Below are 21,056 nucleotides of genomic sequence, written 5' to 3' on the forward strand. Positions count from 1 at the left end.
TGTTTGGTTAATATATTTGTGGTTGCCCTCCAACATTACTTCAACAGCATGGTTACAAACTTTGTGATTTCCTCCTCAGATGATAAATCTTTTTCCTTTTTACAAGAACGACCGCTCCATAAGTTTTCTCAAAAGAAAGAATTTTTCCGACAAATGCGCCTCGGGCTGAAATAATGGAAAATGATTTAAAATGTTTAGAACAGCACTGAAATTTCTAGTTAGCTTATACTTGTCAGTTTTAAAATCGCTAAAAAGATTTGAAACGTTCAAAGTATATCCCAGTATTGAAACTGAAACTTAAAAATGTCGAAGAAGAGCCTAAGGCTGCAATCTTAAATTAATTGAAATCTTGGAAGTCCTACAGCCCATTGTGAAAATCCGAAAACAGCTAAAATTTGCTAAGTAGCCTACAGTCCAGTGCAGAATTAAAAGATTATTGAAATGTGTCAAAGTTTGCTGGAAGGCTACTGAAGTTAAAAATCATTAGAAAACAGAGCTGGCAACTCTGATGCTGTAGATAGATTTTTATTTCAAAACTTTTTATTTCAAAGTGACGCAATTTCACTCATTGCTTCTAATTGGTCAAAAGCGTTTCGTTTCTCGTTGACCAAAGTTATGACAATTTCTGATTCTGTAATTGGTCAGTTTTTCTAAATGATGCGGCGAGTAGTTCAAATTAATAATTGAGAACTGAAGGGAAGAAAGGCATTAAAAAAATTGTTGGTAGATTTGTTTAATTTTTTTTTACATTTTCTAATGATAGTTCATAAATTGGCATCATATATTGTTATACAACGGAGTTGAAAACTGAAACGTACTTCTTGAAATAGTGCCGCGATAGCTCGGTTGGTTATGGTTAGCGCGTGACTTCGTGAACGAAGAAGCTTGAAGATCAAGCGGCGCTGGTTCGACTCTCGGGGTGTGCGTTTGAGCAACACATTCTGAGGACTGCTCTCCATTCAGCGGCACTTAGTGAATGAAATAATTCCCCGGCAACAACACTTTAACAATCGGAAATTTCACTCTGTCAATCTCGGTAACCAGCCCTGCATCAAGAGCCTCTACTAGTATGCGAAGCTACCAGGAATAACCTAACAAGGCTTTGTCAGTCCGAGGATAGAGATTTAAAACCAACCAACCAAGTAGCCTACAGATAACTACACCATCTTCATTCCTTAGGTTCAGCTTAACAAATTACCAACATCAGTGGCAGAATACCAACCACAACTAGTCCATCAAAGAATTTATTTTATTGACATTTCAACACTTAGACTATTATTAAAGTAGGCTATATGGTTATTAACAGTGTAAAGATATGGCCGATTTATTCCAAGCAATGGAAGATTAAAGGAAGGTTCTCATTATTCTGTACTAAGCCATCGGCACCGACAAGAGTAGGTTGGCCAGCTTATTTTCCCCGGTAGCCTTTCTTCAGAAACTACGTCCACTCAATTTATCACACTCTGGGTGGAGGTGAACTGTGTTTTTTCTTCAACAACCAGTCAAATGCAGTTGAAGAAATAGGATGCTTGGAAATCGAAGCCATTTTGTAGCTAAAAAAGCGTTGTAGGCTACAACTGTATAAAGACTAAAAATGTATTTCTTAAGCTTCATTGCAGAGAAAGTGTTTAATAACAAAAAGGTATTATTATACATTTAAATATTGGACGTTGTATACACATTTTTGACCTTCAATAATACAACTTCATCTGGCATTTTAAAAATTACAACTTGCAACAACTTTTAGTTTAACTTTGATGCAAGATTGAAACTTTCTCTGGAACGAAATACACAAAAAGATGAAATCAATTTTTTGGAGCCTGTTTGTTTTGCTTGTAGTAGTCTACAATCTCGACTCTTCCGATGCAGGTACCTTGATTGTTTGTATTGATGAAGCATATGAATGTTATCTGGCCGGGTGGCGATGTCCATCAGCTCTAACTAACATGAATAAGGACACAGATTTAAACTGTTATCATGACATGTTAAATGTTATCATAGCAAAACATAAGTTCACCAATGCAGGTGTGTGCAATAAACTGAAGTAAACATATTCTCAACATATACATATTCTAAAAAAAAAAATTATTCTAGTGAGTAGTCGCCGCAAAAATTTGTCACAATCAATCACTATTGTAATCCGTTCAAAGGATTCTCATATAACTTAAATTTTGAATAAAAAATGTAACGTGGCTAACAATTAATTGACATCAGGTTTGTATGCTGTTTCTTTTATGTCTTATCTGCTTGTGTTGAGCGTATTAGCCCTTTTGTTTATTGGGCTACTAAACGACACAGTAAACTTTTAAGTGTGATTTATTGCAGAAACGTTTCCTTCAAGACTGAGTGGCCACCCATTGATACGAACACGTAGAGCTGCGTATGTAAGTCCTTAATATTGATAGGCTAATGATATAGTTGATTGATTGTCGCTCTACAACTGCTAAGGTCTTTCAGCGACAGGACTCCTGTTTAATTTTGTATCATATTTACGATGTAAACACATTATTACCCGACTTATCCTCACTGCGTTATGCAAGAAAGAACACAATCGGTACCACTTTAAAGTCGTTGGTTTGACACGGCCTGGTATCGAACCTAGACCTACCAGCACTAGAGCCGAAGGCCGAAACCCCTCGGCCCCTGAGCTGGTATGCAAGTCATCAACCCAGCTATGTAAAGTAGAAAGCCCGTGTCTGCAGACGTTGAATTTCGAGCTGCAGACGCTAACTGCAGACAGCTATACCTCGCGTCTGCAGACGTTGAATCAATGTAAAAAGGACGACTTTTGCTAACTGGAAAGTGTTTTTATTTTACTATCGACTGTTTCAATTGTAAGATTGTCCCTCTCTGCCATTGCACTAACCCAGATAACAAATCAATGTTTTGTTACTTTCTGGGTATCTTAGACGCTACCTAGGTAGCAAAAATGGCCTTTTTTACATTGATTTAACGTCTGCAGGTGTTGGACTAGATTTCTGGCTGAATATTATTTCTTTGACTACGGTAGCTCAATGAACAAACACCTTAATCCTTCTACAAAAAAAGTGCAATCTGGCGACAATAGGCCAAGTTTCGACGTGCGTAATGGAGTATGCTTTCATGCACCCCCTTCCGTTTGGTGTAGGCTACGGTCGTTTGGTCGACAGGACGTTTGGTCGACAAGACATTGGGTCGACAGGACGTTAAGTCGACAGAACGATTCATTTTAGGGTTAGGTTAGGGTTAAGGTTAGTTAACTAACCCTAGCCTAACCCTAAAATGAATCGTTCTGTCGACCTAACGTCCTGTCGACCAAATGTCCTGTCGACCAAACGTCCTGTCGACCAAATGACCCGGTACCTTCCGTTTGAGCTTGTGGAGCATCCGCCACATTTCAAATAGGCTTGATACTAAGACTCGTGGTAGTAGTAGAAACTTATTGGTTGCCGCGCGTAAACATACCAAAACATATCATAAATTATAGGCTTCAAGCTACAGTATTTTATAGATAATTTCAAAGTTTTAACTTCTCAATACATGTTCGGAAACGACAAAAACTGATTACCGGTATCAAGAATTTATGACCCGAAATTGGCTTTATTTAAGTTACAAAAGCGGTCTCTTTTATTTTGACTCAAAGGCATTGTTCATTTTCTTGACTTTATTTTGACAAAAACAACTGTTTTTTCTGCATTTATAATTTAATCTATTTTTCTCTTGTAGTTTAATATATTCTGGAGTAATATATGCAACACTTCTTGCAAGTGGTCGTACGCTTATAACAAAAAAGGAGAATTTTTCCACAGAAGAAAACCGTGCAAAAGATTCAACAGTTTGAAAAGTAAGTAGGCCTATTGTTAACCTCACCTGAAGTGACAAATTATCAATTAACAGCAAAAATATTTGCTTACCGAATGCAGAGATCACCTACTACAAACTTGTGATATAGAATTCAACTCCAAAGGTATTTCTTTGGTGAATAATGTTTAGGAGATTTGCTGCCCAGCAGCCAGTGTTGACAGCGGACTTTAGCATTCTTTTGTGCAATTTAATCATTTCTCGGAAAAACGCAAAAACGGGGCGGAAACGCTTTGGTAAAAAGAGTCTGGCTGGATGCAGAATAGGACTAAATTGTCGTTTTATAAATTGCCCATCCAACGTGTACACGGCAAAATGTTAATGCGATGTTGGACACAGCATTAAACGCTCCATGCCATGTCACCAAATAGTTTAAGAAACAAGTAGTTATTCTTATTGGGAGTGGATTTACTTTTGAAAGAAATGTTTGAAAATGTTCTACAGATAAATTACATGTTTTATGAGTAGCCCGTTTTAATTCATTTTAGTGTACAATTTAGGGTGGGTCGATTTTCACACAAAATAGTCAGATTGTCGCATAAATCGGTATTTAGGTGAGGCTTGCCATACTAAATAAAGTGTTCAAATTTCAATGTGATGTTGTGCTCATAACCATGCACTTACCCCAGGTGGAATGAAAAAATACGATTTCTACTTCACGGTAAATTATATTCAATACTTCACGGTAAATTATATTCAATAGGTAGGCAGCAGTGAAAACAAAACACAATTGAAATTTAATGAGTTGAAACCACACCTGGATGTTAAACTAAACAACACAGTCTTCTTTGATTCAAATATAGGCCGCTGCTTTCTTGCATCTAAGATAGAATAAATCATTGTTTCTTTTCTCCTTTCCGACAGAGTTGAGGCTGACCTCAGCGACTGCACGAATCATTCTTTCAACGGATTGAGTCTGTGGTGTGTATGATGACTTTACTGGGACTGACTTTATTGCATCCCAAAGTTTATCTTCACTTTTAGATGATAATACTGGTGGTTCAGTAACGTCAATCTGTGTCCAGTCGATCATATCAATATAATCCATTGCATTAAGATTAAGTTTATCAGCAGGGCAATGGAATCTTCGTATTATTGTAGATGAAAGATTCCGTGATTTCAGAATTCGCCTTACAGCTACCTCACAAATGGCAAGTCTATTGTCATGAAACATGACATAGCCTATAGCAAGTTTTCGGGGTGAGCTGCATAACAATTTTGCTTGATCGATTTGTCGATGACAGACTGCACTTCTACTGGCTCAAGTCCACGACTGAGTTGTATCATAAGGAAAAGTACTGCTGGAACATCGCTGATATCTGTGGCCATCTTAGTGGCAAACCATACAGGCCAATATACAGTTGGAATGAATCGTGTCAATGTCTTAACAGCTTCTGATGGATGGGTTTGACTAACATAATAGCACATTCGATTTGCTCTTGTGAACAGTGGCTCCGAGAGGGGGAGGAAGTCGGGCCAGTTTCCCCCCTAGCAAAACATTGCAAAGGTAAAACGAGTAGTTTTTTGTTTTTGCAGTTTTGAGGGGGGCCCATATTTAGTACTAAAGTAAAAATGTACCAACTAAATAATCAACAAATTCTTAAATTAAGTGCGTAGTTCCAAGTATTTCTCAATCATTGTAAATGTCACTCTCGATGCGTGTTAAGGTAGGCGATGTTGAACAGCTTCAGGACGTAAAATCTGAAGCTGAAATGATTTCTGTATCACTGAACGGTTTCGATTGTATTGATAGTTTCAACTTGAAAACTGGTGCTGTTTTAGCTAAGCGGGAACTATTTTTGCTTGACAACTGAACCTTAACTTCAAAATCTGCGTTGGCCAGGCATAGGATGTTGCATCCAACATAAGTTATCTGGGAAAGTTAAAGGTATCAGTCCAAGCCCGATTAAAGAAAGTAAATCCTGTATATTTTTTGTTTATGGATCATCATCGGTCATCATCTCCGCCTGCAGCAGATTGCTCATCAACATGAGTTATTTGCTTCCAATAGTGGCGATTTTGAGCCAACTCGCCCAGTGTCGCCAAATTGAGTCCGGTCCATGATTGGATGTTGTCTTGCCATCGTTTTGGTTGTCTGCCACGTTTTCTTTTTCCTTCTATGCAAACTTTGCTGATTCTGAATTGTGATCTTTTAGTGTGGCCGAACAGTTTTAAAACTTTTGAATTTAGCCTATTACTGCTGCAATTGGATGTAATTTTGTCATAGTTAAAAGATCTTCTGTTTTCGTATGGTTAAGTAGCCTTTTGTTGGTCATGCTTCTCATGATGTGATTTTGGAAGGTAGTGAGTTTTTTCTTTATTTGAGTTTTTTGTTTATGGATGTTGTTGCTTAGGCTAAATGTAGTTGTAATGCATAATGTTGCCTACAGACAGCGTTGTTCAAATGTCTTATCATTTTTGGAGTAATTGATTATCTGTAAGCTTGTGGCATCTTTAAAGTTATAGCCCAGTCAGAGGAAAAATTCTGAAAAATGTAAAGTAAGCTGTCCTATCATCTTGCAAAGAAAATTGACTTCGAGATGGTAATCAAGGCGTGGTGCAGTCAAACCCAATGCTTTACATTACCCTTTTGCAATTGAAGCTCTAAAGACGTTTCTTAGATGCATCAAGTTGGAACCAACAAGAGCTTGATCGGAAGCTGAGTCAATGCTGAAGTAGCCTACAACTAGCAGTTTTAAATTTGTGGCTGCTTTGCATTATGTGGATTATGGTCCGAAACAAGATTCACTGATGAATTTAATGAAATTAAAGAAAGATGTAATCTAAATAAGAGAAAGCTGAAAAGAGTAGGCTATTACTCCTAAGCTAAAGTTGCAGTGGCAATTACTATATAAATTTAAAAGAAAATGATTTTCTTTTCCTGAGGACAGAACGCTTTTATAACTCCACCTAGCTGAATCATTCGAAGGAAATGTATTCTACCGTAGGCTACATTGCAAAGGATTCGATAGTTGTTGGAATTGATAAATGTATCAACAAACTCAAACATATCGGCGATGAGTTTGAAGTTCCATGAAAATTTCATCGTAGGCCTATGTCTGTTGTGCAGTTGCGGGCATGTGGGAAAAATTTAAACCATTTGTAGGCTACAACAATGACATTTTTCAAGACATTTTGGATGAGTTGGTACTTTTGACAGAAAGCCACACAGCAAACTTCAGCTGCAAACCAGAACGAACCACCCCATAATCTCTACACAATAGGAATCATTGATTGCAACTTTCGAAAGGTTTTTCCAAATATTTTTGTTATGATTTTTTTTTTGTGTTCCGGTAGCTACCTCCAACGGTTGCGCTTTGAGAACGTGGTTTTAGCAATTAGGCTACTGCAATTTGTAAAGAATTGTTTGCGCTCCAGTAGGCCTATGACTCAAAGCCGATTGAAAAGCCTAACTATACATGTTGTGCATCAATTCAAACGTCGCAAAATTTTATCATTTGATGCTATGATCCGTAACTTTGCATTGCAAAAAGTCCAGAAAGGGTTGAATTAAACTAGGGATGTCCAAAGTCCGGCCCGCGGGCCAACTCCGGCCCACGAGACGTTTTTGTATGGCCGCGCCTGTTGTAGTACAATGTGTTATTTTTGACCTGCAAACACACAAAAATCATATAAATTCAACTTGCAGTTTTCAGAAAAATTATTGTGGCTGTTGGCCCGCGAACTCCTATGAATCTGGCTCGCGTGGGAAAAAGTTTGGACACTCCTGAATTAAATGCTTGGTTGAACCATGGCCACCTAAAGATACGGCCTGATTTGTCACATTTTGCAGAAATTTCCAGGTTTTTCTAACTTTGGGCGAACGTTTAAATAAATTTTTCTAAAAATTAGATTTTTACGCTTTCTTTATTCTTTTCCCCAGATGACACAATAGGTTTTAACATCCTCACATGTTGAAAAACAAAGAAAATTTGATTTTGTAAATTTTAGTCAGACTGTTAATTTTCAATAACAGTCTGATTTTGCGTTTTTCAACTTACTTTTTCTCATTTGCTACTGCTTCCCCAAGGCAACAAAAAAGTTTTTTGTCATTAGGAAACCGCAAAAAGTAAAAACATCTCAAAAAATGTCAGTCAAGCACTAGCAGTAGCTGTAATCAGAATCTGCAAAATGTGACAAATCAGGCCGCATCTCCAGGTGGCCATGGTTGAACTATTTTCGTTGCCTGTCGGCCTATTGTGTGTTTACAAAGCTTTCTAGACAAAATAGTTTGCCTAAATGGCATTTTTAGTGCAAGTGTAATCCAGTTTGATGATTTTTACATTGAACGAAGTTCTTTTCATGCTGAGGAAAGTAGGCTAATTTCAGCTTAACACGAACATGCAATACAAGATACAAATTAGTTGTAACTTATACATTTGCTAAAAAATATTATGGGGCCCATTTTTCGTATTGTTTCCCGACCAGTGCTGATTTCTCTCGGAGGCCCTGCTTGTGAATGATTATATTTCCCAGGATATCTGTGAAAGAGTGTTTCAGAGCATTCCCCAGAACTGATTGCATGGCAGATTTCCAAAAGGTAGGTTACATCTGGTCTGTGCTTAGATCCTTTGAGTTGTCCAATTTTCGCAAATGGGAAGTTTCAATTTTATCAAACAATGCGATCTCCAAGGCTATAACCAGTGCTGTATTCGTAAAAAAAGCACAGGGTATACTGTCAAATTTACCAAAATGATAAATAATACACAACTTGCAAAATTCTATTTCTACCATGACATAAATTATCAACATCAAAATTGGACGAGAGGTACACAATTGTTTATTTTTCTATAAGTACATTCCAAACAGTCTACATCTTTAACCTCTTTACAAATTTGGGATCTAGTATTCTTAGCTTGTTGTTGTCGCATCCAGGCTTAGACCTGGTGGTTGAAGATTTAGATTAAGTGGACGGGAAGACAAGGGAACCAATCTTCGTGTCCATCTTCAAGCATGCCTTAAAATGTCCTGCCAAAGACACAGCCGCATGCTCGTAAGCGGTATCGAACCGGCGCCTTTAGAGTGCCGTTCCAGGGCTCTCACCACTTGGCAATGCAGCCTGCTATGCAGTCAACTCGGCTATATATCTTTAGCTGATCGGTGGTTTAGCAGCCAGGATCTTACATATTTTTTAGCGGTAAATTGATAGCCACAGGTAGCCTATAGTCCATTGCAATTAATAAACATCAAACAGCTCACATTATCAATGGTCCTCAAGGAGTTAAGTAGTTAGTTAGTAGTTGTCAAGAATTAAGGATAGCATACGCACTCTCTTTGGAAAACCAGAGGGTATACTAATAGTTGCTCAAAAAAGCAGAGAGTATACTGCGTATACCGCCGTATACCCTCGAATACAGCACTGGCTATAACGTATAACCACAGAATATCGCCAATTTTACCCATAAATGTTTCTGGACCAGATGTCTTTCCCAATAATCCAAATAGATGCCGCAATGGTAACTCATTGATGGGCAGCATAGGCCAACATATATTCCACTGAACTTCATACTGGATAATGGATATGATCTTCTATTCTAGCAATTGCTCCATTACGATTCAAAGTGTTCACTGCTGTCCCGTCACAACCTGTTATTCGAATTCCATCCATGTTCATATTCTCGTCGATCATACATTTTAAAATGTCAACTGAAAGACCACTTGGTGTTGTGACATGAGAGATGTAGCCTAGATGTCACCAGGTTGTGTCAGTAAAACGTACTGGTTTTCTTTTATTTTTCTACTGTGGTTGTAGTCATCAAAGACATATGATTCATCCTTTCTCCCATCGAAATAAAGCAATATAAAATTATTGACGACATGTTGGGTTGGTTTCAATCCAGTACGCCTCTTGACTCGGCTACGGTATGTCTCACTTTCCGTGGGTCCATAATGATGTCTGTGGAGAAGTTTTCTTCTAACACATCCTGCAAAGTAGCAGTAGCAATAGCAGCAACTGTTTGTCAAAAACCATCTTTCGATCGGCTTCTCTTGCAACACAAGGGATTGGGATGGTATTGTAGGCACTAGGCCTACTTGTTGAGACGCTCTCCATGAAACTCGGACCATTATCGAATAAATCAGATAAAGAGTCAGTTTCACAAAGCTTTTTGTGGTATGTTAAACCGCACAAATATTAGAAGTTCGCCCACTGCGCAGGATTGCAGGTTTGGGCAAAAAGATGAGGCAAAATGACAAAAATTTTCGCAATTTTTCGTCCAATCTGGCAACCCTGTTATAGGAACAGAGGGTCATTGGGGTAAAAGGGTTGCTGTGCACAAAACGATTTTAAACTTTGAAGAACTGTTTAGAAGGTAATGTCGCACGTATGTTCAAATTTATATGATAAATGGAGAAATCGACCTACCCTAGTGTACATTTACCCAATGCAAATTTTTCTTAAAAATGTATTTCCTGTTTTTAGCCTACATCTCACGGAATAGAGTAGTGATGACAGTTTTCTACTAGGTGCCATAACACAGACTTTGATATCAATGTGTTGAAAGTAGTCCGCTGTTATTTCTCAGTTCCCAGCTTGATCTATTTTGTTAATCCTTCCCTCAGGGGTCACCAAACTTTTTCTCTGAGGGCCGGATTGCTGCGAGATTAACAGCTGCGGGCCGGATGCAAATTGCGAAAAGATATACAACTACTTAGAATCTCCATTGACTTGAATTGAGCACAATAAATAACAAAGTCAGCGGTGGAATAGCAAAGTTGTGATGAAAATCGAAAGGTTGCTGGAAAAGTTATCCCCTGCTGTGATACACTACAGGGCATCGTGCTCTTGAAAAAACATTACATCTTTACAAGTTTGGCCTAGGCTGTCCCCATTTGTGGTGGCCTAATGATAAAAACATAACACCAACATGTAGGCTGCCTGGTGGAAAACTGTACAAATTCAACATACAACAACGAACTATAAGAACGAACAATTTTAACAAAGAAGACTCTATTACACAAAAAGGCAAAGCCAAAGACGATTGCTAATGCCTAGGGAAGCACATGTACAGAATTGTAGTGCAGCTGTAATTTCCGCAGCACGTGGCGGGCCGGATGAAATCAGTTCGCGGGCCGGTTCTGGCCCGCGGGCCGTAGTTTGGTGACCCATGGCTTATATGAATGTGCAACAAATTATGTCATAACGCAATAGTTTACACTTTACACAATGCAGTATCAGATATGTAAGTTGCTTTGAGAACAATGCTAGTAGTAACCTTTCTATTGGTTTTGGTGATTCCGGGGAACAATAATTCATAATATTCCTCTCACCTAAATGTGCTTTTAATGTCAACATACGATAAAGTTGTAAGAACTCATGATTACAAGAACATCAAAATATAAGAACACCAAGATTTCCCTGTTGACTGCAGGCTAGTTGTACAAAAATATCCTTATACAGTAAAATTCGCATAATAAATCCACCTTGATCCAAAGCCATTGTGGATTTAATCAGAGGTGGATTTAATAAGCGGATTCATATTCCATATTTTTCAGACCTTTGCAAGTTCTGCAGACAGCAGGTATGCAACAGGGGAGGCCAAATATACACATAGACGATGTACTGGTCATCTTGTACAAAAGAATAATGACTGTCCTTCTAAAGAAGTTCAAGTTTGTTCAAGAATAAAATTGAAAGGCTATTAAACATAAATATTGTTATCGTCTTGTGACGACTCAATATTATTTCGTACAATAACCTAACTACTTACAAATCCGAGTACATGTATATCTTCTAGCGATGCAGGCCACTTGCTGAAACTTAACCTGCATGCGTTAACCAGATTTTGAAGTATTTTTGTGTTGACTTATATTATTTTGTTGCCTTTGAAAGATTTTAAATAGATTATAACTTTCTGCTGGCTATTTCAGTTTCATGGTCGTTGGCTGGATCCAAACTTTGCTGTAGGTTATGAAAATATAGTGTTGGGAAGTCGAACGTTGTTGTTGTTTTTGACTCAAAAAAAACTGCGTTGTTTTGCAAAGTGTGGAGCAGCAAATTTTAATTATTCTTGAGAGTGCTACAGTGATAGCGTGGGAGTCAAATTTCATCAGCTTAAGTGACTAAGCTGCAATTGCGTGTTTTTTTTTTGAATGTTGCTTCTTTTTGATGACAAATGCCTCTCAACGTAATCCTTGCATGTCTATTTTGGTAGTCTGAATATTTCGAAGTGCGGTTATGCTGAAAATAGCCAGCTGGATGTTATCTTTTGTAGCCCACATGGCTATCGATTAACAATTACTCATGTTGTTGTATATACAGTATATGTTTTTATCTATTTCATCTTAAACTCTTCTGAAGGTGTGCATTGGAGTCGCAGTTTTTTACTGATCTGATTATGCTTTCAAGCACGTCATAAAATTATCGTTTGGTTGCTTGCAGTGTTTTCTAGACTATTGCAAGTAGGCTATTGTTTTTGCAGTGACGACGAGAAAAAAAACTAAATTGATAGCAGCGAGCCTCCAGCAGATATTGAAAGAGCGATTGAAGACCATTGATCTCAGCTATTATTTCCTTTAAGAAAATTACAAATTGCACAAAATAATTTTTTCTACGCATTATGATTATGTGCGTTTGCATAGTCTTCTTCTGGCTTTATTCCCACTTCAAGTGGGGTCGCCGGTGCAGATTGCAGTCCTCCACATCGCTCTGTCAATAGCATCTTTTTCTTTCACTTCTACTATTTTCATATCTTCTGCCACACAGTCTTTCCATCTTCTTTTTGGCTTGCCTCGCTTTCTTTTACCAACTTCTAATTGTCTCATTTTCTTACGACATATTCTTCGTTTTTCCTCACCACGTGAGCAACCATTTATAAAGGCGTGTCTCTCTCAGCTTGTTTTTCAGTTCTCCGACTTGCATTGATTCTCTGATGATTTAATTTCTTACTCTGTCCTGCTTTGCCAACCTCAGAAACCATCGCAACGTTTTCATTTCTGCTACGTGCATTTTCCTTTCCTTTGTCTTCATCAGGGCTACCGTCTGCATCCCATGTAACATTGCTGGTCTTCTATCGTTTAATAGAGTTTTCATTTCAGCTATTTTGGATCCTTTTTTGTCACACAGGACTCCTGTTATTTAAGTGGCAAATGATTTTTTTTTAATTAATAACTTTGCAAGTAGGCTAAGCAAGAATAAAATTTCCCTGCGCAAATGACACAGTGCTAGGCTACTGCACAATTGCTCCTTTAGCTGGAGCACTGGTCGCAGCGTTCTTACATTTTTGCTGTAGCCTGCTCCTCCTTTTCATCGATTCTGTCACTGATCCCCATGTCTTTGCCCAACATTCAAAAATAAGAAGTGTTTAGCAGTGGAGCTTGAGGATTTTATACACACAATTGCTTTAAATAAATCTACTGTAGAGGCTATATCTTTACAAGGACGAAGTCCCCAGAAAAGATTTGAGGTTAGGCTATATCTAGCTAGAAAAGTTTCGGGACTGTATACGTAACAAGAAGATTTAACGTGAAATATTGAGTCCACGTAGAATTTATTTAATTTTACACAACAGATAAACTTATCGACAGAATACATTTGCATTCAATCTCATCGTTAGTAGAGAAGGTTGTTTTATAAATTTTAGAACAAAATTATTCTGAAACGACGTTGCTCAACTAATAAATATTCTGTAGGCTAAGTTATTACTGTATAACCCATTTTTCCTGCTTATTTATAACCTATAGTAGGTCTACAGCACGAGGTTGTTAAAAATACAATTTATTGGGACCAAACCGTAGGACTGTTGATCGAGCAAACATAAAAGTTTTTATTAAAATTTATAAGTGTCTTACCGTTGCGGAATGGCTAACGGTTAACTTCTTGCATGTTATTTTTTGTTGTACAAAATGTGTTGTTCACCAAATTGATATCGCAATTATTTTATCAGATGCAGTCCTTCTGTTAGAGATTGTAAACCATGGAGATGTGAAACTATATTCCCTTTTGGCTTATCCGCAAAACGAAAAGGATTAGGCTACGTTTTTTTTTCTAAATTACAAAACAGTGTAATTTTTATTGGTTACATAAAGAGTGAAGACGGTTGTAAAGCAATTTAAGGTTTTCAGTTGAAAGCAAGTCTGTAAAAAAATGTCAAATGATTCTTCTAATGTCACCGAAACAGCGGAGTTGCGAGTCCCGTAATGTAAACTGTGCCTAGTTTTTATAGACGTTGGAAAAACAGGAAACATTCTTTAGTTTGGAAACGTAAAAAACAATTCGCATTCTTTGGATATAGGCCTAGTGCGTTTTTTAGAAATGTCTCGATTTGGAGCCCGAGGATTTAACTGGAACCGGGCCCAAAGTATTCACTCAACGGCACTGGCTAAAATTATCGGAAAGGCAGATGCGGGTATAGAATATAGATGCAGTGTGGTACTACACGTGTGCAGCACACTGGTGTCGCTCAGGAGAGTGTCATGGAAATTCTACTGGCAACGAGCAATACCAAAATGCGGTTTGGCAAGTAATGTCAAAATTGTATTTGAAACGAGGAAACTCTGCGATTCGTATCAGCAACAACACAAAACCAATATTACGGGCTCCTTTTCTATAACATACAACAGTGTATACTCGATCAAATCTGAAAATTCCTTTGCAAACAAATGAATTAAAATGATTGGCGTGCGGCAGAAAGAATTTAAACTCACATTAAGATGTCCAGGTACCAGCGACAGAGCGTAGAGCAGCGAAAAGTTATCGTTTAATAATAATGATGAATCAAGCAACTTTTAAGAATGTGGACAGTGATTGACACACAATCAGGCATTTTTAAATACAAGGACCGTTTATTTCCAGAACCAACTAACGTTCACTTTCCTGCTTCCTTATAGTTCATTGCTGAGAAAAGGAGATCAACTGCACAGAGGCATCAGACGGCTCAAAACTCGGTCATTAAATCATTCTCAATACGGGCCAGCTCTTATTGTGTAAAAGAAATGCCAATATTTAATGAAGTTTTAAATTTATGAGAAAAACGGTAAATGCACTGAAATTATGTGGTAAAAATAACCACTGCTTGTTTCCAGTGTCGATGTTGATATTTGCAAAATTTTCAATCAAAACAGGTAAGAAAATAGTCCCCGCGCCCAATTGGCAACAAGTCTGTTCGTCGTAGCAAGAGGCAAGAACAACATGGCAGAGGGTGGTGGAATTGCAATACACCAAGCATTACGCAGTAAAGTACCACCAGCAGCAAAAAAAAACGAGAAAATCAACAAATAGCGACCGAGAAGGGAAACAAATTATGACACAATGATGTAATACCGAAAATAAGCAGTTTTTTACTCGACCCTAAAGGGATTTGAACTAGTAACTGAAGAAAAACACTAAAAGAACAGAAAATCAACTATTTCTAACGTTTCAAAAAGGTGCATCTTATGAACCGCTAGGAAAATCTTCATTTATCTCTCTCTTCTCCTGCTCTCCGTCATGATCCCCCTCATCATTGCCCTCATCCATTGGGATCTCATCATCTTGTTGAAGATCCGCAACGGATGTGGTATCGCCATGAGAGAATTGCTTTGAATCATCTGCTCCGTCGCTGAGATCACCATTTGTAGCTGGCTCTGCATCTGTTTGAAGAGGATCGTTTTCATTACGACGAATTTATTCCCAGTTGTTGACACTTACAATATACAGTACCGTAGGCTGTTTCATACAATAAGCACTAAGCAGTTTTCGAAGAACGTGAGAATTTTTTGGAAATTCAAGGGCCGTTCCCGCATCTTTATGACGTCATAATGGGCGAAAGATTTTGGGTGTCGAGTTACACACCAGTTGCTAAGCTTTTCATTGGGTTACACTATAATTAGAAGCGGCTAGTTCAAATTGACGCTTAGTGGTACCTACCTGGTTGCTGAAGTTCTGTTGAAGATGCAGCAACCTCAGAGTCATCATCGTTGGGACTGTCGTTCTGATGAGTCTTACTAAGGTTGCGTTTGACCATCGGGGAGCTGACGCGGGAGGGAAGACGCGGCGCGTTCGGCCGTTGCTTACGAGCCGTGTTGAAAAAGCTGCAATATGCACATCTGTATTCTGCAAAAAAACATGTAAAAGTAACGTTAAATGTCACTTATATGAAAAGAAATATAGTAGTCACAAGTTAGATACATCTGCTCGACAACTCTGTAGAACCTACGTCCTACAGACTTACAAAAGTAGTTGCAAATTGGTTGAACCAATGACTCACCCATGTACTCAAACTCTTCCTTTAATGCCATTCCATTGTGGGAATAACAGTTTTTGCAAATTAGGGCGTATCTGAACAAATTGCAAAGCAATTATGACAGGAACAATGCCCTTATGAACTAAGCCATAACTCGTGATTACACTTTTACAAGTACAAGACGCAATTAAAAATCTTTTCTGAACCATGCCTTCTCTGCTGTTAGGCATATGACAATCCCAACTTTGAAAAAAACCGCAACTCAATCATCTAACACAGACAGTAAGTTTCCTTGCTGTTTCTTTGCGCTCACACAACGTCAGCAAGTGTTGTTGTGCAGCTTCAGAGCACCCACCTGTTGTTTGGCCCGTCCCCAACAAAATATTCCACCATCTTCTCCATCGTAGAACGATTTTGTCGAATGAGAGGACGTGGCAGCGACTGTGGGAACGGCATTCTTTGACCTACATGCCAGGGAATACACAGAGTATTTAAAGATTAAAGACAGAGCTATATTATACTGCTTTATTATGGCTAAAGTAGCAGAGAAATGATTTACGTTATTATATATTTACATTATTCTCAGAGTAGTAGAATGAAATCCTCTCCGTCTCCGTACTTGTTACCTTGCCGTGGTGGGGAGGCTTGAGTACCTCAAGGATCCTGTGGGCTATACCGACGGGGGCTCGTAGCCCCTGGTAGGTCTAACCACGTCGGGCAGGTTACAGGTGAGAGGTCAGACAAAAGACAGTACAACAGCCGGAGCCCGTCAGCCTTGGACGGCAGTTCGTCTAGGGAAAGGCAAACCCTGATTCAAAAACCTCCGCTGTCTTGCGGCTACATCCAGTCCTGGAAAAAGCTACGGGAGTTAACCCAGACAGAAAATCCGGAGTGGAGTACGTGAGGCGGTCGACTGTCAAACTCTGACATCCTTCCGGCAACTCCTGCAGCCAAACCGTCGCCGAGTGTCACGCTTTGCGTTCCCTCGGACCACGCCGGAGAGGCAGAGAGGGGGGTCCTGTTGTGTTTTGGGCAGCGCAAGACCTCCATACAGACGCCCAGGCCAGCACTCTGGAGAGGCCACTCCAGTCGCCCCCATCTCTGGGTGCGAAAAACAAACCGGAGGACAGCAGTCAACGGGTTACACGCCAGGATTGGACTTCAGAGCCACATGAGAAGCTGCCGTACCCAGAGTGCTACCATCATCTGAAAAGATGGAAGGATGCCTACTAGAATGAAGTAGCGAAAAAAGAAAAGAAATGAGTTGCGATATTATAGGCTATATACATTATTCTTACCATACGATCTCGTTTGCTCCTTGCAATGTGTTGAGAAATTGATTGCAATAGTTACAAACAAAAATGCATCATGCATATACTTGGGTGTATTCTATTTGAATAAGCATGGACCGCATCATTACTTTGGCAAGGCAACAAATGCAACATTTTAGTTCCTGGGTCAGAATGTTGTGGCGGACATCAGCCATACACATATGGTTCAGTAACTAACCAGGACTATGCACAGACACCGCCAACAATGGTGTATAACCCCCATGAAAAACTGTGCTCACATGGTATGCCATGTTGAGTGTTGAATTTATGATTTTTCATCTTACCTCTCCCTAACCCATTTGTGGGTGTTTGAGGGTTAGGCAGGAGTGCTGTATTCATCATGCTTCTAACTGGGGTGACCATCGGCGAGCCGGAAGCCTGGTACATCGGTCGGGGACCAGTTGGGGAGACTGGGCCAATGTTTCTCCTACGCAGCTCTATGACAAGATAAAAGAAAACTGTATAAGAGAAACAGTTATTGCCAAGAAAACTTAACCCTACAATTCTCAATCAGACTGAATTGTGTGTGTGGTAACTGGTAAGCACCCAATTTGCAAAAATTACTCTTTTATATCTTCTTGCACGTTTTGCAAGATTGAAACAATGTAAAAAAGACAATAACTTTTGCTAGCTGAATAACGTTTGACAAAAAATATTCTATCAATGGTTTTTATACCTTTACAACTAAAAACTTAACGAGATAGAATCATTGTTCTGGCGAATGTGATCCGAAATGGCTGACCGCGACAGAGACCTATAATCTTTTTCTAACCAATCTTGTCAACTGTAATAATTCACAACGGAGCTGTTTATGACTGTTTGTTGTTCATGACACCAGACAGGTTTTTCACAAGTTACTCAAGAGCTCGCTAACGGTAGTGCAGTTAGTTGCAGTTACAGCTAATGTCCAACTTCATTTACAACTTTAAAGGTTGGATTTTTGGATGCAAAAGAGCATTGTGCTTAGAGATAATAATCAATAATATTAGTATAATTAGCCTACCGGTTCCGGGAGTCTGCTGGGGAGAAATGGGAGCTTCTCGCCGTAGTCTTTCTTCTTCTAATTTCCTCTTGGTCTCAGGGTCAAATTTCTCCAGGATCTCTTTGGCTTTCTTGTAGGTTTCCGTTTCCATAACATTTTCAAGCTTTGTACAAAAAAATGACAATCATGAAATACAGTTACTTACATCAGCAAAGCTATCATTAGCATCAACATTTTAATTAACAACTAGCTAAAGAACTGCCAGATGTAGAAGAAGTCAGTTTTTCTAACAGTAATGCAAGTTATTCTTTTGTAGCGGCTGCAAATTAAGATATTGATAACTTTAAAACTGAGAACATTTCTTTGTGGTGCTACTAATGCTACAGTAACATAAAATATAAACCCAATAAATCATTTCCTCACACAAGCATTTAGTTTTCATTCAACAAGTGCATACAGGTAGAAAAGAGTGTTCTTTTAAATGCGAGTGCTTGATGAAAAATATGTGATTATGATTCAACAAAGATACAAATATTCCCTTCCTTTGAAAAGGCGAAAACAATTCGTTGTGGTTTTAGGTGTCAAAAGACTACAACCCGTCTTTTGTAACTTACAATATCTTTTCGTTCATCTTTTAATTCTTGCAGTTCCAGCTCTAAACAAAACAAAGCAACAATAACAATTTATGCAATGCATCAACATTAAATGCTTTGCTGTAGCATAAAACATTGGTGTTTTATATTTTTGACCCCACAATAGTAAAAATTAGAAGAGAAAAAACGACAAATTATTCCACTCACCATTTTTTGATAATTTCCTCACAAACCACCAATGTAAGAAGCGCTTTAAAAGATAAATTCTGCAAATGCAAACATATCATAATTAACATATATACAATATGCAAAAAATAACATTTAAAAATGATAAAAGGAAATATACCACACGAGAACAACTGTACGCCCCTCAAGCTGGTGCAAGAGAGAAGCCCAATTAAGGATGCACTACAATTAACATTTCTTGGAAAATCTTTTCATTACCATATGGGCATGAACACAACAGTAACTAATTACAAAATAAATAGATAAAATACCAAACTGTGGCAACCACAAATCACACATTTGTCATATACGTATATAGTATGCATATGTCAAACGTACTCCTAATTTTCTACAACAAACAAAATCTGCAAAAATATAACTTTTGAATTTCTAGATGTATTTCATTAACACCGTATAATCGTATATGTATTGTATATATATATATATATATATACATGAACTCAGCGTCACTTACAATATAGGAAAGCAAAGAAAGGGTAGAATTTGCAGAGCCCGTTCAAATACTGTTGAAGGAATAAATAGAAAATACAAAGCAGCACATGCAATCACATATACAATGATTGAATACAGTATAAGGTTCCCAATTACCTGAAAATCCAAACTTTGTTTAAATACTTGAAGTCAGAATCAAAATTATGGATGTATTTTTTAAACCAACGCTCCATAATAAACCATTAAAGCAAGAATATTACTGAGCCTTCAGTATCAGTACTTTACAGACCATTCATTTCAAAATAAGAACTAATTTGATGTGAGCTACAGTACCCCAGCAAACAAATCACTTCTTTTTTATATTGATTCAACCTCAGCAAACTGGCTACCTGATTTGCAGAATAACCCACTGCTCAAACTCTATTTCAACATCTGATTAAAAAATTCTAAAATGCTTTCAACACATAAAGACGTCTTATACAATATACATTTGGTCGTGTTACATTGCATGAAAACTTGTGCTACTTTTGCAATCAATCATACCCTGGATCGAAGTTCTTGATTAGATTTTCGAAACCTTTGCAATCTCAGTATTTCCTTATCAATTCCTTCTAAAACTTCCACAGTAGTTTTCTTTTTCTGTAATGTGTGTGGTCATGTGAAACATAGCTGTGAACGTATACATGTGTAATCATCACTACAAACGTGATACCATATAGCACGTACATGTGTGTGTGTGTGTGTGTGTGTACATGTCAACGTGTACATGTGTGTGTCACTTTTGTGGTGATCATCACCACAAAAGTGACACCAGATATAATAATATAGCAACGATGGGCAAACTGCGTCTTTCATTATTTATCTATTTTACTGGCACTACACATTTTGCGGCTCGCTGATGTTTGTAATTTTTGGCAAGTGACTCTTTTATTGAACAAGTTTGCCCACCCCTGTCGTATAGAATAGGAGTTTGAAAATTACGAAACTTAATCCTTACTTTTGTGATTATTGAGTCTCAATGGACTAATAAATATGTCGAAAAAGATTTATGACAACAAGAAGGAATGAGATACAAAGTAATCATTGGTAAACCCTGAGAAAATACAACTTAGTTGACACATGCCCAGACTCAGAACCTTTTGGTGAGCATGCAACCAATGTTTGCATGTGGCCTCTCTTCGAGTCCACAGCCAAGAAAATAAATATATATTTATATCACACAACTTTATTCAAATATAATTAGATTTGATTTCAGATCTCTTCCTGTAGAAGCTTTAACAAAATGCATTTCAAAGTCAGTGATAGGCACAGGAAGGGCTTACCTTCCATTTAGAAAACACAGATCCCATCGCAAATCAAAATTTCAACTGAATTCAGGTCATAAAGAAGAAACACCTTTTTTCATTGCTTGAACGTAAAAACACAATTATGAACTATTTAGTTATCTGAAAATTCATAAAAAAGTTTTAAA

The 21,056-nt window shown here is 38.0% G+C and overlaps 2 protein-coding genes across 2 annotated transcripts; one reads left to right on the plus strand and one right to left on the minus strand.

Moving 5' to 3' along the window:
• The first annotated feature begins 1,613 nt into the window (after positions 1-1,613).
• LOC145787618 (uncharacterized) lies at positions 1,614-13,658 on the plus strand. The gene is made up of 4 exons (XM_082599391.1): positions 1,614-1,869; positions 2,326-2,384; positions 3,706-3,823; positions 11,335-13,658. Exons 1-4 carry the CDS (start codon positions 1,800-1,802, stop codon positions 11,391-11,393), a joined length of 306 nt encoding a protein of 101 aa, XP_082455517.1. The 5' UTR covers positions 1,614-1,799; the 3' UTR covers positions 11,394-13,658.
• Positions 13,659-14,287: 629 nt separating this feature from the next.
• On the minus strand, positions 14,288-21,032 carry LOC145787426 (endoplasmic reticulum junction formation protein lunapark-B-like). The gene is made up of 11 exons (XM_082599168.1): positions 20,908-21,032; positions 20,129-20,224; positions 19,608-19,741; positions 19,115-19,173; positions 18,929-18,969; positions 18,336-18,477; positions 17,617-17,769; positions 16,357-16,465; positions 16,026-16,096; positions 15,686-15,871; positions 14,288-15,408 (listed from the first exon to the last, which is right to left on the minus strand). The coding sequence occupies exons 1-11, from the start codon at positions 20,932-20,934 to the stop codon at positions 15,212-15,214; spliced, it is 1,215 nt and encodes a 404-aa protein (XP_082455294.1). The 5' UTR covers positions 20,935-21,032; the 3' UTR covers positions 14,288-15,211.
• Between the last annotated feature and the right edge of the window lie 24 nt (positions 21,033-21,056).

Source organism: Aplidium turbinatum, chromosome 18 (assembly GCF_918807975.1).
Source record: "Aplidium turbinatum chromosome 18, kaAplTurb1.1, whole genome shotgun sequence".
In the NCBI taxonomy this organism is placed as follows: Eukaryota; Metazoa; Chordata; class Ascidiacea; order Aplousobranchia; family Polyclinidae; genus Aplidium; species Aplidium turbinatum.